Here is a 27294-nt window from a genome sequence, read left to right as displayed (position 1 = left end):
TAATTTAAAAAAGACCAGAAATGTTCGAGCCATCTGGTGTTACTGGAAGGTGGGTATTCAGAGAGGGTAGATGGAGTCTTTTACAAAACAGTCACCAGTTCTGAGCGAGGAGCAAAACCAGCTCATCCCAGTAATCACCCCCGCCGAATATTATACCAACTCCAGTAATGAAAAGAAACCTCATGTAGACATAGTAATATGGTCAGATTTCAGAATCACAATTTCAGTGGCCACAAGGTCATATTATAGCAGATATTAGCTTGTATTCGCTGCATTGTCTTTCATAATAGTCCATATATCAGGCATTATAAAGTTGTAATCAGGGATTATAAGTGTGAAATCCTGTTACTTAAAACCGCAAGCTGGCAGTGCTATGACGTTGAAGGAGTAATAAACTGTTTGCTGTTTCACACCATTAACCTGACAATTACAACTACAAAATTTTCCTTTAATGTTTGCAGAGGTCTGAATGATTCTGAGCTCTACTCAAAGTGAAATACACACCAATTTGTTTTGGAATCTGATGAGTGTTCTGATGCCATCTAGTGGCAGAGTTGGCAAAGGCTTTTCAGTGAGGCGTGCAAAACGGCAGGGAGTGTTACCAGCACCTTTCTCTAATACTTCTATCATATTTGTCCACCTACAAGCTGCATTTGTTGTTTGCTTTTAACTTCATCTGATAACTCATGTTTTTATTTCCAACAGAGAGCGGACACGCATAACCTGCCCAGCCAGAGGAGGTGAGTGGCCCCACACAGGACCCGACTGGGGCCCAGTAAGCCCTCATTTTAAAGACGGATGTTACAGCTCTCTCCAGAGGAGTCTTGTCTCTCAAGCTTTGATCTGTGGGCATAAATGTATGGTCTCTGCATATGTACAATTCTAGTACATTGTATTTAGTGTTCATGAAAACAATAGTTACATAATGATACATTCAAGTTACAGTATGTATTCAGTATTAACTTTTATTTCCTGCATGTTCAGCACTCATCCACATTACAGTCCCATGATCAGTGTTGATTTTGTCCCATTGTATCCACGTGTTTAGTTTCCTGTGCCTCGAGACAGGGTGGGATACCTCTCACATCCTTTTCTTCTGTTCCCAGGTTCATTTTGCCTTGTTAAGGAAAGTGCATCCACTAGCATTTGGGGAAACGGAGGGAAGAAGTGAAGGATGAAGGAAAAGGAGTGAAGAAATCCAGCTCATCTTCCACTGTTCGACCCCTGACCCCCAGCAGCCCCCTGCAGAGCATGTACATACACCTCTCCGACCCTGCTGTGTTCAACAACGCCATTGGTTGCCTAAGACGGCACATTTGGACACTATCCAATCAGGATAGAGGAATACAGTTCAATTAAGACTGATATAACCATTTTTCCATCTGTTGATCTTCACTCTCACTCCTTCTCCCCCCCTTCTCTTACTCTCACAAAGACTACAACTGAACAAATGTATGCGTGTTATGGAGTTTCTGAATTTTACAAACATAGCCGAATCGTCGGGTCAAAGTCCAGTACATCGTTATCTTGAGCTGTAGGCTGCAGCCTGTACTCTGAGCTGCTCTCTGGACAGTCGGTTTAGCGTCTCCCCATCAGTTGCCATGACGACAGTCACCAAACGAGGGATTTGGAGATGACGTCGTGATGTTACTCCGTCATTGTACCGGGCCTCAGTGGGATATGACTCCATGACATCGCTGTCCTTTCAAAAGCAAAACAGATGGTTCAATGATGCAAGAAGAGAGAGAGAGAGAGAGAGAGAGAGAGAGAGAGAGAGAGAGAGAGAAAAAAAGTGTAGATAGTTTAATGAAAGTTACGTGTAGAAACCAGGCAGTTATTTTAAGCTTCGTGAAACTGTGAAATGAGCAAGCAGAGACGTACTGAAGTAGGAGAGTGTTAAAATGTTTATCCCGTACAGTATGCGATGCACGTGCGTTGGAGTTTTTTTTTGTCTGCATGTCTCGACTCTGATATTTACTTCTAACTCTTGTTCTTTGGCAGTGTTAGTACAGTAGAATTGTGTGTGTCATACTTATGATGTGCTCAGTTGGTGCTGTAATGTTATCTTGGTATTGTCACCATGGTGATGAGGTTAACCTGTGTACACCGGGCTGCACAGAATAGCGATGGTAGGCGAGTTCATGCAGCAAGTCCACACACCTGCGCGTGCGCGCACACACATGTCAAACTCCTTGCTCTGTGGAAGTGTAGTGGTTCAGTATAATGTTGTAATTATTAAAGTCACATTGTTGAAATGTCAGAGGGAGAGGTCTGAAAATGCTGGGTGTCCGTCTTATCTGATGGTTCTGTATGTAGGCAAAGGGGAGAAAGCCATGTACATATTACACAGAAATTGTAAAAATGCATTCTAGGGATTCAATAAGAATCTAAGATGTAAATGAATAAAAAACAATTCCCTTAGCAGTCACAGATGAAGTGTTATTAACCAATTCATTTTTGTATATAGAGCAAATTTATGACCTGCAGAGGAAAGAGTAAATCAGTCTTTGTAAATAAATCTAGCAGGCACTAAAATTTGGAAAACCAGACTCGTGCCTATGGGATGCTCCCTACCGCCACCTTGGGGGCCGTTTTAACATTGTCGGACAGTTTTAACATTTACCTGTTCATCAGAAGTCTGTACTGTGTGATATTTCCCAGTTTGATTAAGTACAAATATTAATCTAGTAATTTAATATGCACACATTTTCTAGACCTTCCTTCAAGAACTGACAGGCGCACCTGAACACAATTGTGAAAATACTACCTTTTTAACATACTATTCTTGCTGTCCTACAAAAGCTGCACAACTTGTTTCTTTTCCTAAATTAAGTAAAGAGACTGGCATGTTTGTCTGAAGAGCAACAGACAACTTTTTTTTTTTTTAATTAGTTTTGGATTTAAGCAATTGTGCGCATCCCCTCACTTGAAACAACTTTTGTCATGGAGATTCCTGTTTGGGCCCAGCTGATAGCAGAGGAAGCAGAGAACATCATCCGTCTGAGTATACTTCCTTTTGTAGTTTTCTCCATGGTCGCGATTGTTTGCATTCGGTTGGGCCATAACCATGGAGTAAAAAGGTGACTCAATGCCTCTGACCACATGCAGGACCATAATAAAATTGTATTGATGAGTGTTACTATGTAGCTGTTAGGTGGCATTCACATCATCCTCCGCTAAGACCTTGTTTTCTGTCACACACTAACATTGGTGTAACTAACTGGATTGGTCTTATGGCATCCCTCAGTAGCCTACTACATACATAAAATGGTGAGTACACGTACATGCACACGCACACGCACACGCACACACAAACACAGAAATGCATAGGTGGTATAAAACTGTCATTACAGTGATTTATTATAATGAACCATGAAAATATCCAACCAGTGCTGTGTCTGTGAGCCAGTGCTCTTCACACACACTCACACACGAATAATAAAAAATAAAAGGGACAAAATCGAATAATCCAGAGAGAAGGAAATTAAAATAGTGCTACAGTCACAGAAACATTCAGCTTTGTTTTGTTTTTGTTGTTGCCAAGGGTGCTCATATTTACAACCATATTCCAAAATGGGACGGGAGCAAATTGTACAAGCATAGAAAAGAAAAAAAGCAGATATTTACACCTGTTTCTGGAGAAAGCTGGAGTAACCACCTATACATTAAATTACACTTTCTACAAATAACCATCAATATTCAAAAATAAACCGCTGACGGTCAACAGGAACAACCTTTCAGACGGCCTCAGAGGACAGGCCTGGATCAGTTTACTCACCTTTATTCACACAAACGCGTGCACACACACCCAGAACCCCCCCCCCCCCCCCCCGCGCACACACACACACACACACAGATACACAGCCATACACCCACAACCCCCCATACAGAGACACACACCCATACATTCAACTAAACACAATTATGTAGACCAACGTGCTCATACAAAGTCTCTGTTTCCCTACCTCCTCTCCTTGCACACGCAGACACACGCACAGACACACAGAAGTGCAGACTTCTGGAGCAGTGAAGCAGCCTACCAGAAAGGTCTCTCAAATTTCTGCAGCTGTGCACAGATATTATTTTTTGTTACACGGAGGATTAAAAAAAATAATAATTCTGTATTTTTTTCCTCTATACAAAAAGCATTTATTTTTGCTATAAATGAACCACTAGATAAAACAAATAAATGCTTGGAGAACTACAAGAAGAAAGAGGAGAGGATAATGGAATGTCCATTATATAACACCAGGAAAGGGAAGAGGAGGTGGGGGGAGAGAGAGAAGAGAGAGAGAGAGAGAGAGAGAGAGAGAGAGAGAGAAAGAGAGAGATTGCCTGGGAAAAAGCTAAAACAACAAAGGGAACCTAAACAGAAGTCTATTAAGACAACAGACGGTTGGGGTGTGTGTGTCTGGGTAGGTGATGAGCACCAATGATCATCCATGTTCTTGTTTACATGATGTCTCTCCAGATTGTTTTACAGTCCTGTACTTCAGTGCTGTTTTCTGATTCAGTTTGCCTGAAAGGGCACCTTTCTTTGCTTCTGACCCATTCCTATTTTTCAGTTAGCCGACTGTAAAGGTACATAGAAAATATTTACAGTGGGGTCGAGTTTCCTATGTTACACCGTATTTCCATTGCCTTTGTCTCCTTGCGAGTCCACTCGTAGGCAGGTGCCGTGGGCGAAGTCAGTGCCAACCTGTGCCCATATAGCCGGCATTATGAAAGGCGGCTGAGGAAGGAGGAGGGCCTCTGTTGCCGCTGGTGATCTGTGGAGCGTTTGGATTGGATGGAGACTGAGGAGGTGGGGTTTGCTGTGGTGGTGGGGGCGGAGGAGGTGGTAACACAGTCTGTTGATAAGAGGAGGGTGGTACTGAGGGGTTGCTTGCTGCCGACTGGTGGAGAAGAGTGGTTTGGAAACCACCTATGTTTTGATATGGGTGAGGAGCGCCACTAGAGGGCGCCGGTGGTGGAGGTGGGAGCGGTGGAGGAGGAGGCCCTTGCTTGATCGAGAGCAGACTGCTGCTGGTAGATTGTGGCTGCTGAGAGGTCTGGGCCTGAGGGGGCGGGGGAGGGGGCGGGGGAGGGGCGGAGCTGAGGAGCAGTTGATGCTGCTGGATGGAAGTAGGCTGCAGGTTGACGTGCAGCAGAGCAGGGCCGGGCTGAGGGTGCGGGGGAGGGGGAGGCGGGGGAGGAGGCGGGGCCGCACTGTTCTGGTAGTGAAGCGTATGGTGGGGCTGTAGCAGTGTCTGGGAGCCCGGAGGAAACGGGGAGGGCACGGCCGTTTTAAACCCCGGGAACGGGGCCGCGGCCGCGGCCGCCTGGGTGGGAAAGTAGGCGGCAGACGCGGGGGGTGCCGGAGGGGGGGGCGGAGGTGGAGGAGGCGCGTTCTGGGGGCTGTATTGGGGAAAAGCGGCAGGCCCCGATGACGCCACGGGCTGGGCTTGGTTCTGGGGCTGGGCCGAGAGGAAGGCCCTCTGGCCACGGTAGGGCGAGCCCTGTGGCTGAGTTTTCGGGGAGGGCAGGATGGAGGTTGCGGCGTAGTGGCCCTGAGGAGCTGCAGACGGGCTGCAGTGGAGCTTGCTGGGTGTTAAAGGGGCCGACTTGGAGAGCGCCAGCTTGGAGGCACACTGCTGGACGGACAGCGGCTGGGGCTGGGCACGAGGCTGAGCTTCACTCTCCTCCTCTTTAGACGGCCGAAAGGTGCTCGGACCTGGGGAACAGGACTGAGGAGAGGAGAGGGGAGGGGAGGGGAGAGAGGAGAGGGGAGGCTCAGACAAATTATCTGTTTGAGAATGAACTGCACTTCCTTATATATTAGCATATTAATTTGATCATACTGAAAGCAGCCATATGTGAATGGTTCGTGCCAGCTAAGGATGCATTTCTGAATAGATAGCTAACGCACTTTTTTTGTAAGTTGCTCTGTATAGGAGCTTATGAACGTAAATGAAGGTCTTACTCTGTGTGCAGGGCTCTTGCAGCTCTTAGGTGAAGGACATTCCCTCACTGGGACATCGCCACTTTCCATCTCCACTCCGTCTGCCGAAAAAAGGCAAACAGCCAGTTTAGGACGAGGCATGGCGGTCGTGAGTGCTTATGAATAAGAAACACAGGAGACATAACGTAACCTAAGGCTGGTGTAACATGAACGGCCGACTGCGGTGGTGTGTCTGACCTGCATCCTTGCGATGGTCACTCAGGAGCAGGGCTCTGTGATAGCCACGCTCCCGGGCCTGCTCCACCGAGGTTGAGGAGGTCCTGACAACAGAATCAAGCCAGAACTACTCATCCACTCTGCTACAGCACAAGTCCTAGATGTCTGGCGCTGTACAGTATATTCCTTTGTCTCAAATTTATAAACAAAGATTTTTCACATTTTAGAAGGGGTCTATTACTGATTACTGATACTGACGCTAGAACATACCACTGTGCCTCTCCCCCCTCCCGCTCCCCCTGTGGCGGGGCTTCGGGGTCCTCGTTGGGCTGTGGTGTCCTGGGGGCCAGTGTAACCACGGGAACAGAGGACTCGGGGGCTGTTTCTACAGTGACAGGGAACATGTCCACCGGGGGTGCCGTGGAAACAGGCGAGCTGCACTCCACCTTAGAGCCACCGCTGCGTCTGGCTTCACGCTGCCGCTTCCTGTACTCCAGCAGAGAGACCTGGAAGAGGGCAAACGGCGAGTCACACGAGGTCTGGGCAGGAGCTGTACAATATGAAGAACATTCATATTTAAAGTTTCGTGTTGGTCAGAGATTTCTGCCATTACCATTTCAGCTATAAACTAAATAAATTAATACATGTGAGTAAATTGCAAAATCACATTCAACATCATTTTAATCTTAAATTGCCAGAAATAAGCATAAACATATGCATAAACATTAGGCACAACGCTCAAGTGCATGTTGATTAATAGGAGTTTATGTGAATTTTGGAATGTCATAAGCTATGCAGCACAGTTCATCATGCAGCTCTAGTTTATATATTAACGTCATGCAGCATTTTACACATATAACAGCTGTTCAGCTGAACCAAAAGTCTTGGACATGTCTGCTGGGATTCTGGCTCACGAGTGCATTTCAAACTCTGTGCCTCGTCACACACAGGGAAGATGGAATCCATTCCCCTTTAGGCATAAAACTATGGGAATATAACACATGGTCTGCCTGCTATTTTGGGCCCAGGGCGAGTGAACAGTAGTCCACTTCCATGATTAGGCAAAAAGTCTGAGGAAGGAAAAGCTGCTTATACAGTAAAGCTGCTATAACCACTCAGTCCATGTCTTTAGTAGTTGCTCATGTAATCTTTCTACTCCTGCACACTAAAAGTACAGCACAACACTCTTATTTGCTGTTGAATATTTTACTCTGTCTTTGTTCATTATTAAATAAATACAGGCCTGCACACACGCGCGCGTCGCACTCTGCTGGATCATTAAAGTCAATTCGGAGCCTACATAAATCTCTCATGGGTGGTGAAATTAGAACCCGGTTTTTTAATGCAATTCCTACCTTCCTCCTGCTCCTGTTCAGAAATGTACGGGACAGGACAGGAACTCACCTTTTTCTTCTGTGGGGGGTTCTGAACGGTGCCTCCTCCCTCTCCAGCGTCTCCACTAAGTGAACGGGTGAAGGCCATGGCCCCCGGCTCCTCACTGCAGGGGTAGTAGGGCGCGCCCTCGCTGAAGTTCCCTGCAACTGCAGCCTCAGGCCTGAACGCCCCCATCTCAAGCGTGTGGGACGGAGTGAGGTCCCTCAGGTTGGAGTTGATGGGCGAGAAGGACAGTCCGCCGGGGTCTGGACTCTTCATCCAAGGGAGGTAAGAGGAAGCCGGCGTGTCGGAAGTGGAGGGGGCCTCCGTGCTGCTTTCTGCCTCCATGCACTCGTCCCCCGCTGGGTCCTGAGGCTCGTGGAGGGAGGCGTCAGGGCTCAGGGAACCAGCAGGCCTTCCTGGGTCCTGGGGAGGGGTTTCAGGAACCGGAAGCCTTTTACTTGGACAGGCTAACACTGATGGAGGACGCTCAGTCTGGAATAGGCAAGCGATAAATACACACACAAACACACAGATAGGTAAACAATCCATATACAAGTCCACACAACCAGAACAGGAAATGGGGAGACTGACCTCTTGTGTACTTGGTCTTCTGCTCGTCTCTGGAGAGCTTTCTACAGATGACTCACTCTGTAGATTTGCAAATATTAGGGATGAATATAACCCAGTCAAGTGGAAACTGAAGTACACGTTTAAATGTGCACGGTCGGAGTGACTAATACAAAGAAGACGTTTTCAAGATTTGATACACCTAGAAGTGAAACTTGGAATGGAGGCCTGTGTGTGCACGCGTGCGCTCGTGCATGCTTGTAACGTGTGTGTTCTTACTTCCTGTGTCGTGGTGTGTGCCGGGTTCTGGGAGATGTATGTGGGAGTAGAAGGTTCCGTGCCAGGGTCGTCTAGGCGGGCACGGGGCGGGGTGGCCAGCTGCTGGGGGGTTCCAGGGGCGTCCGCGGGCTCGGCTCGCGTCGGGGTGGCACACGGGGATGTGTACGGGGTGGATGTCTCTGACATGCACGGCTCCATGGGACACAAACGTCGCTTCTTCAAAGGGGTGGGCAGCTCTGTGGAAATCCAATGAAAATTGATTATGTTCAATAATGTCTATGAATTTAATCAATCCTCAACTGATATTTGAAACTATTCAAACAAAGGAAAAAGGCCTCTCAAACACTACTTAGAAATACTACACAGAGTCAGGCGCACATACCTGGACATCCACCAGGTAAAGAGCAGCTTCCATTGACGGGGAGGGGGCTGTCTGACTCTCCGTTGATCGGGGGGCTAAGTGGACCCTCACTGGGCATCAGGATGGTGGAGCGCCCTCCGGGACTCATGGATCCCTCCTCCTCCAATGCCTGCTTTAGCCAGCGCTGCACAGAGCAACAAGCAGGCAGACGGGTTCAGTCCAACGGATCCAGAGAGAGAGCAGCCATAGGTACAAACAACCACCTACCCCCCCCCCCCAGCTTTTCAGTGCTAAAGAGCATCTCACTGAGACCTGGAGACTGGGCTGCAGTGTGAATCATTCATTTCTATAGAATTATTCTATTAGAATTATCTATAGAATTCTATAGAATTAACTTTTGTTTATGAAATGTAATGTCCTTGTTTTTGTGTATAGACTTCTTATGTGTCCTCTCTGGATGCAAGGCATCCCTGGTGTGCTATAATGTTTCAGTAACGATTGTGCACATCACACACACGGCATCTTGTGTGCAGAGGTAACAACTGAAAATAAGCATTCATCGCTATATTTATATGGACTGAAGTGGGTGAGTTTACTCATTTATAGAGCTTGGACAAGCAGGCCATAGTGGTTAAAGCACATCCGTTTTCTCCTTCTTGCCTGGCGACTCCCCAGCCCTGTACAAACTACGTCACAAGATTTCACCTGATCTGCAGTTCAGTATTGTACAACTGCATTTGTATTCTTTGTAACAAACTCCGTCCGTGGGACCTTGAAACCTAGAGCTGTGCCGAGAGGCGAGAGATGGCGACGGACCTTCTTGCAGGAGCCGGAGGTGGGCGGCGTCTCGGGGAGCTCTCGCGAGCGGCGCCGGCCCGTGGGCACTCCAGGAGCGCTGGGGCTGCGGCTGGCCAGGAAGGGCGAGGAGAAGCGCACGTAGTGCTTGGGGGTGCTGTACACGTGGGGGCTGCACGCCATGCCTGGCAGGGAGTTCAGCTGCGTGGCCAGCACCTCTGGGTCACTGCTGATGCGCAGGGGCCGCTCGGGGACCGGCTCCGGGGTGCGTGTGGACACCCGCTCTTGCTTCTCCACACCCATCCACTCGTTCACTAAGTGCTGGGGGGGAGAACGGATATGCGCTCAGTACAGCTGAGGAGAAATGGACACTTCCTCTGCTCATACACACATTTCAAACTAAATTAAAAAAACTCAATACAAACATGCATGAAGACATGCTGCACACGTTTAGGAGAAATTGCAGAATGTTTTAAAATATATCAGCACATTATGCTTATAACTGCCACCGTCTTAGAGAAAACAATCAAACCGCATGTTCAACAATCCCTTGTACACGTGTGTCATCACATCTATGTATTATTGTATGTGTCTACAGTAGGTGTATATACGAAATAATTATTTAATTAGTTTTTCCCTCATTCTCCAGTTTTTAATTATTACTTTAAAAGATTGATTAATATTATTAATATTAATCTGGCAAAAGTTTACAATTAATGTCAATAAAGCAATTTGAATGAGTGAGTGAGTGTGAGCTGTAGACCTCTGTTGTGTGCGCCAGGGTTTACTACAGTCATGCTGGGTAAAGGCTTGTTCAGCAGTGGGGTGGGGAGCTTCACCTTTTTTGTTTTCGGGTACTTCTGTCCACTGCGGCAGGGCGGTGCGGGGGAGCCGCTGTGGGGGGGGCTGGCCTCGGGGGCATTCGCGGGTGGATCGGCAGCCTCCGGGGCCAAGGGTGTCTCCCCATCCTGCATTTCCCCGGCCAGCGGCTCGAGGGTGTCAGTGGGGGATCCGGGAGGCAAGTCAGAGCACGCGCTGGCCGTGCGTGTGCGCCGCCTCTGCTGGCCGATGTGTGTGCGATTGCGTGAGAAGCTCTTGCGCTGTTTGCTCCGGCTCACCTTGGCTGGCTTCTGACCTGCTTCCTCCTTCACCGTCTCCAACAACGGCTGAAGAGAACAATGACAGAGTCGAGACAAAAGCCGAGCTTTAATGGCCAGTCAGAAACGCAGGGGTAACGTTTATAATATCGGAATGTTTATAGCAATCTACCTTATGCATTGAATGGCCATTTGCTGTATGTCCATCATCAGCTATGCTTAAATTCTTTAATTTTAATCAATTTCACTTAAAATGGTGCAGTTGAGATCAGTAAGCAAAAGAGGATGATTTAATGTCGATTCTTTTTTCAATTTAAGGGCATTTAATGACTAAACTTTCTTGTCCAACTTTTTAAACTGAACAACAACAACATATAGGTGCATCAGACCAAACTGTACAAAATTCCCCTAGTTTCTAACATCAGAGCGGTGATCATTAAAAACGTGCTTTCAGCACCATGCAGCGCTTGAGTTCCCCTCTCACACCCTGTAACAGCCCAGTGTGATGCATACAGCAAGAGTCTCAGCCTCAGACTCTGGAGTGCCGCAACTATTTTAATTTGGATGTGATGAGTGATGGTGTGTGGCAGCAGAAAAAATTATTTATTTATTTATTTATTTATTTTTAATTTAAATTCTCTGCTCCGTGCAGTGCTGTGGTACTCCGGGGCTCAAGTCTGAGGTTCCTGGCAGAAAGCAGAGCCCTACACCCCAACTAAGAGTTAAATATGAACGGATGTGTGTGCTCGCATACGCACACAGCCGTACCGTAGTAGGAGACTCGGTCTCTGGTGTGGCAGGGGGCTCTTCTTTGATGTCACTGCGGGCGGCGACTTCAACCTTGGTGCCGATCCTCTCCAGCGCCTGCTCCCGACGTTTCTCCCTTTTCTCCATGCGGGCGAATGCCTGCAAGATGGCCTCCATCTTCCTCTCCTCACGTGTCTAAGCAGAGAGAGAGAGAGAGAGAGAGAGAGAAAAACACAAGTGAGCAAATGGTAAAGAGTTATGGAGGCAGCTAGCCGGACAGTGCACACAGGAGACCAGCAGCAGAGGTAGACAGAGGACAGACAGCACCAGAGCCTTTCTGGGGGTGGAGGAGGAGCAGCAACAACAACAAAAGGCAGCAGATTTTTTTTGGTTGTGGGAGAATTCTGTAGAAAACAAACTTAACTTAATTATTTGGTCAAAGACAGGGTTGGTGCATGTCCAGCAGCAGTTTCAATAACACACTGAACGCTTTTGGTGTTTTCCAAACCTTCAACACTGAGGAGAGCTCAAATAACTGCAGTGCAATATGGCATCCGCACCGACTCGAAGCGGAAAGGACGGGGAAAAGGAAACGTCTCCGTCTGCTCAACACCTCTGACACAGTGAAAATGCAGTTCCAAGTACTGAGGTAGTGTATTTTCCAACCTGTGTAGCCAGGAGATGCCCACTGCACAGCACCAAACGTGCCAGCTGAGTCGCACGAGTAGCTCGTGATCCCAGATCCCAGCTGCGGAGACCCCGTGCTCTGTGGGTTTCGATGTCATCTTTGCCCTGACACACCTGGCTGAACACAAGCTAATGAGCCAGCCCTATATGAACTGAGCTGGGTGCACAAGGACAAGCAGTGCATGCGATAACGTGAGAAGCACCGCCTTACAGACAGAGGCCTCCTGTGAGCTTTCATACTCTTATGTGGAGGAAGGAGCTGAAGATCTTGAGTCACCGCTTCCAGCTGAGTATGCCTGAGTGCATCTCCGAAACCCCCCAGTCACTGCCTGTTAACTCTGAGGCCTGCCACGTGGGCAGAAACTTAAAGGGCGCCTTCACAGCTGCACTTGGCTGCCCGACACAGCTGGTTTCCCAAAGAAGCCAAGGCTTGGGTTACTCGAGTGGCCCCTTAAATGGACACAACAGTGTTTATTTGTGATACAATTAAAGCCAAATATCAGTAGAACAACGCAAGCTGTTTGCTTGAGCGCTGAGGTGGTGTCGCAATATAAACCAACATCACCTTTAATGTGGATTTGCCATTCTCTCGAAAGCTAAATAGCACTTCAGAAAATACCTAACTGTGGTTCAAGATGCTAGAAATGGACAGTGTTTTACTGTTGCTCAGAGAGTGTGTACCCTGTGGTCCCATAATTATGACTCAGCAGTTCACACCTTTTACTTGTGCTTTTAAGAGAGGGGGAGAGAGAGTGAGTGCATCTCATGAGAGAGAGAGAGAGCGAGAGAGAGAGAGAGAGAGAGAGTGCATTCTGTCTGGTGAGTGAGGAAGCATGAGAGATTTTGCAGTCATGCCCTCATAGTTTCTGCATGGCTGGGGTTTGGCAGTAGGAGCAGCTGAATGATTGCTCATTTGAGATGGACAGCCTGGTAACTGCCTGGAGGGACCTGTTTGAACACAGCTTTACTGGGAGGTTATTCAGCAGGGGACCTCCGTTTCTGGAGACAAAGGCCCCAAGAAGCCTAATGACATTTTTGTTTTCTCCCTGCTCTGACACCATGGTAGTGAAGGACTTGATAATGAGCATGAAGGGTTCGCCAATTAACCAGTGACTTAAAAACAGGTGTGTTGGAGCAAGAAAAACAAAAAAATAGTCAGAGGAAAAGGGGAGGTAAACAAGTTTACATGCTGTCTCTTACAAGTAATACTTACCTCTTATACCAGAAATAAACAAGAAAGAGGACCTTGAGAAAATGAGATATAAAAAAAAGGGGGTCCTGGCAGTGTGAGGCTGAGCTGCAACGGTCCAGCATACAGAAGGCGCACGATGGAAAGGGAATGAGGTTGAGTGGAGGGTATCCTGCGGTGCCGGCGTGCCGGATTACGCTACACAGCAGCAGAAGCAGGGACGGCGGCAACGCCAGCGGCGGTGGAGGAAGCACTAGCGAGAGCAGCAGCTGGCACTAGTGAGCGGCTCGGAGAAAGGAAAGCATAGGGACCTAGTGGCATCATCTCTCCCAAACCAACACCCACCTACCCTCTTCTCCCCATACGCACACACGTGCATGCGCGCACGCACACACGCACGCACGCGAGGGACAGGACAAGAGGGAGGCCGCAGAGGGGAGGGGCGGGGCGGGTGGTGGAGTTTCCACGACGACCGTGAGTTCCACGGAAACCATCTCCCCCGACACACTTACCATCTTCCTCCTCCTTTCTGCAATGTGCTCCTCTGACTCCATGTCTACTTCATTGCTAATGGAGGTTTTCTCTTCTAGATCCTCAATTAACTCAGGATCCTGCAAGAGGGGAAAGGTGGGGCCCTTATTCAATGTCTGGCTACAGACCAGGAGAGGAGGATGAGAGAGGGGGAGAGAGGAAGAGGAGGAGGTAGGTGATGGGAGAACGAGGGGTAAAGGTCAGCTCAGATCGGACAGGCCTGGTGCTGGGTTCCTTCATTTTATAAAAATTACAAATGTCTGCGGATATTTCTCAAACATCCCATTCCATACTATAAATCAGTGTGGCAGGTCCTATTGCTCCAATTTTCTCAGTGCAAAATCAAAAGAGCTTGAAATCAAATGCAGTCTGTGCAGAATTGACTTCATAACAGTGAAACGAACGACCAGCAAATTTCCCACCGTGATTCTGAACGTTTGGCTTTAGTCGAGCAGCAGGGTCCTCCTTCCTGCCAGTAACAAGTTGATTATAGACCAGCTACATGACCTGATCATTAGGGTTGGCAAACGCTTTCAGATCCAACTCTGTTCGATGTTAAGATAACGAATAAATGAAGAGTCCAAATAAGGCACAGATTTGGGTTGCATTCAGCAAAGAAATGTTGTGGGGCAAAGTTGTTGGTGACCTTGAGCAGAGTCCAGGGTTGTTCCATACAGTCCATGTGACTGCTCAAATATCTGTTCTGCCAGTCGTGTTGGGGAAGCAGTCCAAAGGCACGGCAGCTCAGCGGTAAGGTAATTTGGCCATGGCTCCACTGAGCTATCTTACCCCCGGCATTTCCTAGGTGTACTGCAACAGTCATCCTGCACCTGCTTGTCAAACAGACAGCTTGAGTGAACCATATGTCAGTCATGCAGCACAATCACAGCAGGACCATGGAGCGTGGCTCGCCGTCAATAAATGTAGAGATGAGAGTGGTGAGGAAAGAGGGATGATAAGGACAGAGAGCAGAATAGCTAATGTCAAAGAATACACATGCAATCAGTTGTGGATAAAAAAATAAAATAAAATAAAAAAACCCACAAAAAAAGAAAAAGCCTAAAATGATGACACTAATTCACATGCACTAACAAATGCTGTGTGAGAAAATTAAATGGTAAAAGAGTGAAATGTGGTATATGGGTGCGAGTCCAAGTTTCTCTGTACGTGTGCGCGCGTGCGTGTGGGCATACAGCCACAGTACCTGATTGTTAGAGATGGACACGCGTAGGGGAGAGAGCTTCCGCTGTTTGCTGTCGTTGGTCGTTTTGCCCTTGGGGCCGTCGCAGTCCAGCGTGAGGTTTTGGTTCTGCCCGCTCTCGTCCCGCACCACTGGGTCTTTGTCCCTGCGGCCCCGGCGGCGTGTACCTGAGCCCAGGTTTTCCGTAGGCTCCTGGTTGTGCTTGAGCACGGGGCATTCCTGGTTCCCCCGCACACACGCACAGTCCACCTTGTATTTACTACAGACAAGGACACAAGGACAGTAGAAACGTTTCTTTACTGTTGTGTTTTATCATCATCTTATTTATTGTGTTTGTGCTGCTACCTAAGCCCTAAAGCACATCACCCCAACAAACCCAGATTTTGGGTTGAGTTCACCTTTTGGGTTTGGGTTCACCTTATTAAGAGTAACAAAAGACACTGCCAAAACTCTCTCAGTTGTCTTTCAACCATCGGTAACCTTTGTATCTTTGCCAATAGATGTTCATTTTGTGAATATATAGTTTTAGCCAATGAACTTAGCCAACGAAGTATTATGAATAAATTATGTCCATTATGACAACATGCCCTGTGGATGGTGATGATAACTGGAAAAAAAGGTTTACAGTTGCTGTAGAGTTTATACAGCAGCAACGCCATCAGCATTGGCCGATACTAGGACACATGCATCTGTGGCAGACCTTCTAACCAACCCGCACACTCCTTTCTAAAGACCTCCAGTCGTACAAAACCAAACCCACTCATTTGTTTGCTCTTATTTGCCAAAAGAACACCCGGCCTTTCTTGAAGAAAGGCTTTTATTCGTTAAGAAGGATTTCTTGCGTGTGCATTTACCAGCTGCCGTAGTCATAGTCGAAGCCGATGGTGATCTCACTGCCTTTAGGTATGGGCCTCAGAGAGTAGATGTACAAGTGCAACATGCCGTCCTCTATCACGTGACGCACCTAACACCAGAAACAGCATTTACAAAAGTATGGAAACAGGGTCTTACCATTTCAAACTGTGGGGCAGTACAATATGAAGTAACCCATTGTTCGTCTACTTATCACTTTTATTAGGGGTTGACCGATTATCGGCCCAACCGATACTTAGGAGGCAATATTCAGCATTTTCCACGTTATCCAAATTGGCACTTAAAACTTGTTTCCATGTTGATAAAAGCATTTTTATGTATGTGCACATCTGATGCAACCATAAAAAGACATCTTTAGTCTAGCCCAATATCCCACCAAGTCACTTTCTACCCCCCCACCCCCCAAATCAGACGATGTGCCATTAGTGCACTTCGCAGTTTTTGTTTCAGTGCACGCTTTAGCCAAACAAGTGAGACTCGTGCATGCAGCACAAATCTTGCTGGAAACATCACATTTGTTTGGCATATGCATGGGAGCTAACGTGGTGTGCAGAACTACACAGTTTAGAATGTGTTTGGAATATGTGTACCTGAGGAACAGATTATAGGAGTTATTGTAATTTGGAAAGCTATTTTTATCACTAAGTTAATTATTGTTCTCGATTTAAACATCATTTTAAAATGATAAAATGAAATACTATAAAAAGTATAAATGAAATACTTTTACTATAAAGTTACCATTTTTTGCAACCATTATATACTGTTTATAGCTCAAAGCACCTAATTTTTTTTAAATAAATGTTCTAATATTAAGCATTTCATGTGAGATGTAAAGAGTTGAATTCTTCCAAATTTATGGTAAATTAATTGGCAGCAAATATCAGTGTCCTTAATCACTAATAATCCGTATCGTTATTGGCCCAGGGGAAAAAACATTGGTTGACCCCTAATTTTTAGTATTGGGGGGGCCCTCTCGGAGAACTCTCACCTCTGCATTGGGGGTGCAGGATCGGCGAATAAAACGGGCTTCGTTTCCAAAGCTGCGTGCATCCACACACATCTCCAAGCCATCAAACTTGGAGTAGAACAACACAAACGGATACGGCCTGTGGGGACAAGCGAAACACAGTGTAACTGCCTGTATCAGTAATGGATGTTCTGCACATGAATGCCCTCTCAAACTCCAAACACAAGACATTTGGGCACTGAATTAGTCCAAACTTTCCACAAATTCTGCTCCCTCCCCCTTCTTTTTCTTTTTAAGTGTTTTCTATGAACTGTTATCCCTGCATTTTGAGCTGCGTTCAGTGAAATACCTCTATTATTGTTATATTATTGTCATTATCATCATCGCTGTTGTTGTTGTGGACAGAAGAGCCAAAAGCGGTGGGTGTTGGAGGGAAGTGGAGGGGGTGCTGATGAGAACCATGTGTTTGGCTCGGTTCATACTGCAAGGCAGAGAGCCAGGCCTCTATAGAACGTGAGAGACAAGATGGGTATGCCAGGGAGACTTACCCCTCACACACCCACACCACCATTCTGGTGCATTTGTCATAGTCAGCATCAAGTGTTGACCTACATTCTACTGAATCCCTCTAATCCTAATCTTAAACCTAAATCCAAGATGCATCCCTCAACCTAATCCTAAACTCAACCCTAGTCACAGGCAATTAAATAAAAGACTTGTTCTCCTACTTAAAAACTGATTAAATGTTTTTTTTAAGTATAGTTTAAGTGAAGGCCAACACACCCACAGCAAAACCACAGAAATCACACTCCAAATCAGAAAATGTGCTACCCATGTGAGTGCATGCATGCAAGTAGGCTGCTGTACTAACTGTGCAGGGAGCAGAGAGTGGGAGTGCCTCACCTCTTGAAGAAGTAGCCGTTGGCCTCAAACTGCTGTCTGAGCATAAACTTGCCCCGGTACTCTATGATGAGCGCGTCAGCAGCAAGGTCGCGTGCAGCCTTCAGAATGCGCTTGTTCTTCTGCACGTAGCTCTGTGGTGACAGGAAGCCGGAGAGAGAAAACAAAATCCGTCACTGAGGTATGACAAAAATCATTTCAAATAAATAAATAAAAACATCAACAATAAAAAAATAAACAACAATAATATTTAAGATACTATAAAAGCCATAATTAAATGCAATACACAATGCACTGTACGAGTCTTTGTAAAGGGGGGTAAAAAACCTAAGCTTGTGAATGGCTGTCAGCTTTTTGGGCAGAGAAGGCAAATCCAACCGAGCAACGTGCGTGACGCAACAGTGGCTTGATGGGTATGTAATGCTCATGATTCTGATGTGAGGCACACCAGTGACACGGAGGTCAATATGACTTCACAGCAGATTTGAGTGGAAAGTACAAACCACAAAAATGAAGGAGGTCCCACCTACATGTCTCTGCAGTTACTTGATTCGCTAGCGGTTAAAATGCCTCACCCAATGAAAACACAGTGCCCATTTCTTTGGGTGATATGGTCTATACAACCTCTAACTCTTCACCTACACTGAGGCAACTTGTACAGTAACATATGTGGGAATTTTAACTGCAAGGTAAAACTATATCTGTGTGTGTGTGTGCGTTTCCCCTGAGTCTACTGGTGGGTTAAAGACTGTAGTTTATGTAACCGTCATTGTGTTTCCTACTTCTACAGGTTGAATAAAGGCTGCAGGGTGTCCATCCTACCTCTACAGGTGGTTTGAAGGCTGCAGTGTGCGTGTTGTAGGCAAGCGTCTTGCCATCGCGAGCCTCTTTGACTCGAAGCAGCAATCGGACATCATCGCTGTACTGGTTAGTGCTGGCCTCCTCGTATCGCTCCATCCACGACTTCACTTTATTCTCCCACAGAGAGAGGGGCTCCATGGGTTCACACTCAGGTGCAGAGCCCTACCAACACACACACGCGCTTTAGTCAACACACTCACATATGTGTCATATACACCAGTATACACCTTTATGTGAGTGGTGTGATTTTTTTTCCCCCCAGAGCGAGGCAGGGCCGTTTAGAAAGTCAGAGTGGGGTTTTCTCTGAAACAAGCTCACTCTATACCCCAAGCACAACACATGCAAACAACCCACAACATGACTGCAAAGCACCGTTTGTTAAACTTGCAGATAACAGTTGTTTATTAAACACGTGCTAGCAGTTGTTAGACACCAACATAGACATTGAAAAGTACTGCCAGTGAAGCTTACGGTGGAGCAGACAGTGTTGGGGAAATCTTCAGTGTCTAGTTAAACAAGTTACTCTACAAAGATTTCAGCTCAGCTTAAAGTAATATTTACAAATATTAAATCACAACAAGCTTCCCTGATGGTCTCAGTGGTCCTTTGTGTTTTTTCCACCAACTAAAAGAAGCAGCTACACAACTTGAATTAATTAAAATAACTCAATTAAAATATAAATTCAAATATGCCGTGTATATTAAGAAAATTAACTGCAGTGTTTGAATCAACCATTGTCTTGCCATCTCCATTATTTGGACAACGAAAAAGTAGTTAGAAACAACTTACAATTAAAAAAAACAGTGACACTACCAACTCAAAAACGGACAATGCTATGAAACTTAACAGTTTTTCTACATGTAGCAGCACTACTGGCCAGCAATGGGAGTGCATATTAAACAATTTGTCTTTTGTGCATGAGTATCAGCAACTGGAAAACCCAAATGGAGCAGTGTCACTTCGGAATACCGAGCAGAAATCCCTGCCACTCCACTCCCATAATCTGGTCAGCACACAGACACAGAGACAGCCAGTCCCAGACACTAACGCGGACAGCTTAATATGGTCTTTCCAGGGTGTCTTGTTTGTAATATTAGGGTTGCGCTCACCTTTACTCTGTTTGACTTCCTTGAGCCTTCTCGGAATGCCTGAAGATGGAAAACAAAAGCAAACAAACAAAAGTCAGTCAAACACGAGACGAAACAAACACGTGCTGGAGCTCATCGCACTGCAGTTCTCTATTCAAACGTTTTTAAATCATCTGGGCATGTGAACGTCCCCAGTTCAGGTTTGGAGGTGTGAACCTTTTTGGCCCGTGGTGGTGCCGCAGGCTCCTTGTCTCCGCTCTTCTTTCGTTTCTTGTCGGCCTGCTTGTTGCCGAGGCGACCAGTGGTAAGCGTGATGCTGGTGGGGGTGTGCTGAAACGTTGTGTACAGTTCCAGTGGAACCTCATCACCACTCTCCGTAGCGCTGGTGTCTCCGTCTAACATGTGCGCACACACATGCGCACTTTCAATTATTTATTTTAGAGTTTTTATTTAAAGTATTAATGCCATTGGTTCTTACTAATCATTTCAACCAACAGAATCAAATGCACTTTAATGAAATTTAGAAAGCACACTACAAACAGTCATGCAGGCAACATGTACATGTAAAACCTGCCATGTCAATCATTAACAATAACCTAGTGTCCTTTGGGAATAATATGACATTGAGTGCATCTGCAGTTGTTATGGCACAACACATCCAGCAAGAGGCAGCACAGGGATAAAAAAGCAGGTCAGATGTTTCAAATTCCTAAAACAGTTAATACAGTCTTTAACACACATGGACGGCGCATATTTGATCCTGGCCTCCATTCATCATGTGGGCAGTCAGTTAGAAAGTGTGTGTGTGCGCATTTATATTTGTTTGCACGCGTGCGTGTGTGTATATGCTTGTGAGTGCGCACATGTGTGTGTGTGTGTGTGTGCGCGCATGCCTGACACTCACCGGACATGTTTTCTCTCTTCCTGGTCTGCAGCAGGATAGCACGCTCTCTGTCCAGACTCCGTGGCTGACAACGCTCACACAGGTAGGTCTCAGGTATGTGCTGCCGATCGATCCCCATACAGTCAATATGCTGCCACACACTGACATGACAACACGCGTTCCCATGAGTAAGGAGTGTGCTTATGAAGACCTGTTACATGTCTCAACAGGACTGCACTGCTGACGGGTTCGTATGCACCCAAACAAATGAACAACAGATTCGCAATCGATGACTGCAACAACTTCTGAAATGCATATTTTGTACTTTATTCAACACCCATCAAAGCCATCAATAGCCAGGACACAAAATCAACAGATGCCTCATCGTTTCTTGAGCATGTGCGCGAGTGAACCATCTTCGCGGTTAATGGAGTGTCCTCGTTCAAGGTCTCTGTCAGGTCCCGGGGCTTTACCTGCACTTGTCACAGCAAATCATGTAGCCGTCGTCGTGGGTGAAGCCGCAGATACAGCGTGTGATGTCCGCGCCGTAGCTGCCGTCCTCCGAAGTACTCAGCGTGGTGCCCCGCGACGCCTCGTCCTGGCCACCCGGGACGTACAAGCCCTCGCCCGCTCGCCCGCTGCCCACGAACAGCCCTTCGCCCTGCCGGATCAGCACGGAGGGAGGCGGCGACGCTGGAGGTGTGGGTGGGGGGCGTGCCCCATAGTTATGGTCCTGATCAGGAGAGAAGGAAGATTTTAGTGGGGCTTGGAGAGGAAGCTCCGGGGGACGTTCCTCAGCCTAGAGAGAGGGAGTGCTGGAATGTAGGTCAATGGGGGATAGGGCCTTTGCGCACTAGACGGACTGTGAGAGGAACTTTGAGCGTGACTGTGTGTGTCAGAGAGAGAGCGAGAGGGAGAAAAAGAGAATGTGTGGGAGAAGAAAGTGCAGGATGTTCCACGGCAAGAGTCTGCGTCTGAGAGTGAGTATGGGAGCAAAACAAAACTTTTTGGTTATGAACGTGTGATCTGAAATCATTCAAAGCACGTTTTTGTAACAAAGTAATAAATGTCAAAATACTTGCATACATTGACATTTATCAAATTATGCAGCTTTATAGCTAGAGTCACACAACCATTTCAGTTCAGCCAAATGGGACCCAATTCCATATTAAATCGAACTCTGATTATGATACAGACTTTGTTCTGCGTTTTATTAGCTGAACTATAAACATGTCCCGAGATGCTTTCCAAGTTTGTTGTGGGAAACTGGAAGCAAGTTTCAACAGCTACTTACTATGCTAAGCAGGCTTGCGAGTTTTACTCTGAATTTTCTTCTTTACTGCACACAAAATATTTCTAAACAATTGCGCGTGCAAAAAAACAAAAGGTGGTAGGAATTAAGTACATGACAATACTGACAGATTTACTGGCAGTCCTCCTCTATTATAAACTATACGAGTATGCAGAGGTGATGTGCTTGCGAATTTAGAAGCAAGTGGGGAACAAATGTAATCAGATCGCAGGGACGATATGACAAACTACAAGGATTTTTTTGGATCTCAACAATGGTTCTCTGACTAACTAACAAGTCAGAAAAAACCCAATGCATCAGCAAACCATTAGTGTCACACTGCAGAAGACAATGATTTAAGGCTTTGAGAGCAATTCTTTCTTTAATGAACAATTGGACAAAATACTATTTATTGAGGAACGAGGCAGAGAAAAGGTATCATGAAGTAAATTCTCATGACATCTATAGCATATCACCACATTACCTACTAAGATGCATGGCCCTGGGACCGTGCATGTTTGTGTGTTGGGGGGGGGGGGGGGGGGATGAGGGAGATATTGATACTCACAGCATAGGGCAACCCAATGTAGCTGTGAGAGTGGTGGGAGCTACTGTAGATCTGATGAGGGTAGCTGGACTTCTCCGCTACCACAGGGCTAGCCTCCACAGATTCAGGTCTGCTCAATTCACAAAAACACACACAAACATGCGCAAATGAGGAACAGGTTAGACAACAACAGAAAGTCTATTATAGGTGTTTGCGAGCGTGTGTGTGTGTGTGTGTGTGTGTGTGTGTGTGTGTGTGTGTGTGTGTGTGTGTGTGTGTGTGTGTGTGTGTGAGTGTGAGTGTGAGTGTGATAGAGCGAGCAAGAGAGGGAGGGAGAGGAGAGAGAGACAGAGGAGTGTGAGAGAGAGCGCGAGAGCGTGAGCGCAAGCAAGCGCTCTCAGAACAGGTTTAGCAAAGACACAAGGCAGAAACAAAAGAGAGGAGAAAATAAAATGAAATTCAGACAGAAAGAGACCAAAACTCTTTAAAAAGAAGCCCAGCTCTAACAGACAACAGGAGCTCAGGCCAATTATGTTAGCTGGAACCTGCTTAGTATAAACTGGCAAAGGGCACAGAACTAGTATGTTCATACCCACCGTCATGAACATTGCTGTGTGTGTGTGTGTGTGTTTCTCGGTGTCTGTGGCATGTGTATTTGCAAACATACACATGTGAATTTGTGTGTGTCTTGATCTGTCTTAGCTGAATGGAAGGAGCTGATATGAAGATATAACAGAACAGCCTTCTATCTCTCCAAAGACAGTTTCAAACCAAATGTCTGAATACCCCCCCCCCCACACACACACACATATATATATACACACATATATACACACACACACGCCCTCTGTATTCACATGCTAAAATAACTCAAACCAGTAGATCAACTCCAGCCAGTGGCAGGATGAAAGGGCCATTTCACCATCGGAGTGACAAAGGATCATGACTACACCTCTTCTGAAACAGAGAGGCAACAAGGGGCAAGAACAGAATACAGGGGGTGAGGCAGGAACACAGGCAGGATGGAAAAGATTTAAGGGAGTGGAGCGGGGACAGCAAGAGACGGAAAAACAGAAAAAAATGGAAAAAGTGAAAAAGCGTAAGAGAAAAATAGCAAATGAAAAAGAAACAACTAGAGGCAGGCAGAGAGAGTGGACTATAGGGTGAGCGTGGTGGCAGGGCTCCCAGCCATCTTCAGTGTTAGTTACCATTTGGAGCTCTACTAATTCCTGAAAATGAAGCCCGTCTTGTGGAAGCACCTCCAGACACACATTAACTTCCTCAAGGTCATACAAAAAGTGTCCCTGTCCTGAGCCTACTGGTTCTAGGCATTCAATTACCAATTTAAGCAACAGCCAAGCCCATATCCACACAAACGCACCTCTCCTAAGAGCTGACTTACAGGATTCAAAACGAGAGGAACAGAACTAAGCTAGGCAAGTCCTTATCAGTACAGCCACACGTGTTCACGCGTTTAGCACAAGCGTTTTCAGATGCCTTCCTTCTTTATTTCTCTCTACTCTCCTCTCTCGTTCCCCCTCTCCTCTCTCTCCCTCTCCTCTCTCTCTCCTAATTGATGGAGTACTATACCTGGCTGGCTCCTTTTCCACCTCGTGCTCTCTCTCCCCCTCACTCTCCTTTTCTCGCGCTCACACTTCCTCAAACAGTTGCCGCGTCTGCAGCAGCTCAAGTGTCAAAGTGAAAGTACATGACCACCTGTGGGGTGGAGCTTGGAGAGGGCGTGTGTGTGTGTGTGTGTGTGTGTGTGTGTGTGTGTGTGTGTGTGTGAGAAACAAGAACAAGACTGCAAGGCAGAAAAAGAGCAGTCAAACAGTGCGACAGTCAATAAATGATTTCATCAAGGCTTTCTTGTACACTGTGTGGACAAGCAGTAATCAATGAGATTGAAGGAGAGAATGAAAGTGGGACAGTGAGAGCGAGTGAGACAGACAGCGAGACACTCTGGGTAGATTTCCTACTTTACAGTGATCATAGCTGGCTGAACGATGGGGCCTTTCAACAGGAACCAAAGTCACAGCCAGACAAATATCATTGGAATGGCAGACAAGAGAGAGAAACAACACAGAAATCGAAAAACAGAGGCACATGAAGAGGAAAAAAATAAATAAAGGGGGGGCAAAGCAAAACATCACTTTCAGAGTAAGCATAACAGCTGTCAAGCACAAGAGAGACACCAGAGAGAGAGATATGGAGAGAGAGGAGATGTAACTGATGCTCCAATTAGATATGACAGCTAGGTTTGTGCTAATCATAGCCTACGGCTCGAGCCAGAGCTTAATATGGAACAGAGACAATTCCCCTCTCTCTCACACACTCGCACGTTAAGAGGGATTCTGAGAGAAATGAGGGACGAGAACACAGCTAAAGACAACGCCCTCACTTTGGAGGGCTCACATTCCCTACAATGGCAATTAACTGATGCCATAAGGGACTGGCAAGCACACAACACCGTTGTGGGTACGAAATAAAACGCACGCGCGCACACACAGACACACTTCCCTGCACTATGTGTCACTGGTAAAAGGAATTTCAGGTCTCCTCATACTCCAGTGCTGTTTTTAAAGGGAAGCCTGTCCACATCACTGGGATGCACAATGCCTTGTAACCATGACAACCCCTGCTGCAGCAGTTCTGTGCGCGGTGACCCTGACAGGCAATTCGTCCTGCGCCAGCATGGGAAACACTTAAAGTCCTAGGCAACCTCATGCTCAATGTTAAAAATGTTTTAGGATGCCAAACATGAGCTTCTTTTAACCACCCTGTAAGGTCTGAATGGCCAAACAAAAGGAAATAAAACATGGAAATATGACAAACTACTGAAAGCCTAAATTCACTGATCAGAGGCATCCGTGCAGGCAAGGTGCTAATATTTAATTGTCGTGCTTGCTTGATAACCCTCTGTCCATGACTCCCATACTGCTATGCCATTGAAACTGAACTAAACAATAGCACAAGCTGGGTTTAACCCGACACACACACACACAAACATACCACGGTGATATTCTGAGAGTTCTCACAGCAGGCTGTGCCTACTAGGTTAGCCTTCACTCCATGTTGCTCAGACTGAATGAGACCATTCGAGCTTGAATGCACAGTTTTGATAAATGTTATGTGGGAGGAACATGCGACATCTGCCTTTGTGATTGTACTGGGTAAAGCTTACGCAAGCTTTATCCAACACCAAGACCGCCCACTTTACCTCAAAGGGGAGAAATTTTGGCAAAGTACTTGCACACTTTGGAAAGTCACCAATAATTCATACTTTGTAAATGCATATTGTGTGACCACAAGACAAACATTAACCCAATTATAAAGCAATCATGGATTTAGAATCCCTGGGGCTTTAAAGCCTGTTCTCAGACCAGACCTGGAGATTCACACCCACAGTATTCAGATAAGATGAAAACATGAGAGTTGAAGCATGGTCTGCAGAGAAGGTGGAAGGTATGACAATAATATATACCCTATGGCATATCTCCAATATCCGTGTTGTGGAAGAATTGTTTACAACCTCCTGATCTGTGTTAGTCATCAGGATAGTGGGATGCAATTTAATAGCAATATCATGGGACATTTATTAGTTTACATGTACTATGATTTTAAATGTCATCCTTCCCCGATTCCTCCCTACTCTCTCACCCCGCCCACACCCCCGCCCCTCCTTTTGGCAGGTGTTGGGCCTTTAGCTCAAGCTTGTTAGCATCCTGTAGAATAAACCACACAGGCATGTGCCTGGACACCTAAAAGACGGTGAGGCAAGGCGAGTGTCGTACGGCCTCTTAAGCAGCCTACGGCAGCCCGAAGAGCCAGCTGTCACTCTGAATGCTACCACGGAGACAGGCCCTGCACAGGGCAGGGAAGGGTGCCATGGCAACGCAAGCTGTCAAGGCAAAGGCAGGGGGGGGGCTTGCTGTTGGACAAGAGGATAGAGGATTGGCTTTTTTGAAGAGAAACATGGCCATGAATATGTATGCCTTTCATTTAGCTTTTACTGCTTACAAACAATTCTATTTATTCTAATTAAAAAAAACAAAACAAAACAAAACTCTTCTTCCATGAAAATGCTTATCGTTCCATTATTTAAAACACCTGAAAGACTGTCATTTCAACTAACTAATTTTAACAGTCAAGAAGAATATAGGAGACACCCTCTATATCCTTTAGACTGCCAATACCTACTGTGATCTATGAGATATTGAAACTGTGTGCAAGACGGTTGCCATGGCAAAATCTGACTTACAGCAAAAACAGCATCGGCATGCACAACACAAGCACTGTTTATTCACAAAAGACATCTTCATTAAGAGTAAAGACCAATTTATAGTTGTGGTTCATCACAGAAGGTATATGGCTAGGTTCTAGGGAGCAGATAGTGCTTCCAACATTTGCTCTAAAACCCATTCAAAACAAAAACAAAATTTTAAGAAGAGACAGACTCTGACATTGAGACAATGTTTAAAAAGAAGGACTCATTTGGAGAGAACAACATTAGTAAATCAAAAAGTGAGAGTAAAGGTGAAAGCGTGAGAGATAGGAAGAGCATGACCGAGCGAGTTTGTGTTCACAAGAGAGGACAAGACAAAGTGAAAACAGTCTGAGAACATTAAGATCACAAAGAGAATTGGACAGAGGGAGGGAGACGGAAGAGACAGAGCATTTGGGGGCGGGGGCACAGAACCCACTCTGAGCCGGCAGCCATGTCCAGGTACGAGGTGTTGCCCGTGTCCACCCCTACTGGGATGACCAAGCTCATGACGCTCTGTGCTGGGAGTCTCGTGTCCTACTGGGTCCAGAGCACAGCAATCCAAAATACTGAGGCATGCCAGCCACAGGACTCATTGCACACATCTAAGTGCATCCACAAGGCCTAGAGAG

The 27294-nt window shown here is 46.3% G+C and overlaps 2 protein-coding genes across 4 annotated transcripts in view; one reads left to right on the top strand and one right to left on the bottom strand.

Moving 5' to 3' along the window:
- Positions 1-3202, top strand: part of lhfpl3 (LHFPL tetraspan subfamily member 3) — a 33845-nt gene extending 30643 nt beyond the window's left edge. The window contains exons 3-4 of one of the 2 annotated variants that reach the window (XR_014125833.1): positions 706-857; positions 1107-3202. Coding sequence is in view for 1 of the 2 variants with exons in the window: in XM_026997315.3 (XP_026853116.2) it covers positions 706-722 (17 nt within the window). In the remaining variant the exon portion in view is untranslated. The remainder of the gene's footprint in view (positions 1-705; positions 858-1106) is intronic. The other variant, XM_026997315.3, reaches the window with a different exon arrangement.
- A 129-nt stretch (positions 3203-3331) lies between these two features.
- Positions 3332-27294, bottom strand: part of kmt2e (lysine (K)-specific methyltransferase 2E) — a 35884-nt gene continuing 11921 nt past the window's right edge. The window contains exons 2-24 of one of the 2 annotated variants that reach the window (XM_026997441.3): positions 27102-27286; positions 22420-22528; positions 21034-21293; positions 20582-20721; positions 19894-20072; positions 19699-19737; positions 18551-18751; positions 17732-17862; positions 16850-16967; positions 15843-15952; positions 14992-15247; positions 13769-13867; positions 11402-11575; positions 10376-10702; positions 9558-9857; positions 8763-8925; positions 8381-8616; positions 8126-8182; positions 7562-8026; positions 6428-6663; positions 6179-6261; positions 5963-6042; positions 3332-5726 (exon numbers count right to left, since the gene is read on the bottom strand). In XM_026997441.3, coding sequence (XP_026853242.2) covers positions 4689-5726; positions 5963-6042; positions 6179-6261; positions 6428-6663; positions 7562-8026; positions 8126-8182; positions 8381-8616; positions 8763-8925; positions 9558-9857; positions 10376-10702; positions 11402-11575; positions 13769-13867; positions 14992-15247; positions 15843-15952; positions 16850-16967; positions 17732-17862; positions 18551-18751; positions 19699-19737; positions 19894-20072; positions 20582-20721; positions 21034-21293; positions 22420-22528; positions 27102-27172 — 4872 coding nt within the window. In that variant the 5' untranslated portion in view covers positions 27173-27286 and the 3' untranslated portion in view covers positions 3332-4688. The remainder of the gene's footprint in view (positions 5727-5962; positions 6043-6178; positions 6262-6427; positions 6664-7561; positions 8027-8125; positions 8183-8380; positions 8617-8762; positions 8926-9557; positions 9858-10375; positions 10703-11401; positions 11576-13768; positions 13868-14991; positions 15248-15842; positions 15953-16849; positions 16968-17731; positions 17863-18550; positions 18752-19698; positions 19738-19893; positions 20073-20581; positions 20722-21033; positions 21294-22419; positions 22529-27101; positions 27287-27294) is intronic. The other variant, XM_035527875.2, reaches the window with a different exon arrangement.

This window comes from Electrophorus electricus, chromosome 11, assembly GCF_041902795.1.
Source record: "Electrophorus electricus isolate QZ-2024a chromosome 11, ASM4190279v1, whole genome shotgun sequence".
In the NCBI taxonomy this organism is placed as follows: domain Eukaryota; kingdom Metazoa; phylum Chordata; class Actinopteri; order Gymnotiformes; family Gymnotidae; genus Electrophorus; species Electrophorus electricus.
The sequence above is the reverse complement of the archived record's forward strand: the minus strand, read 5'-3'. Positions and strand labels throughout refer to the sequence as shown.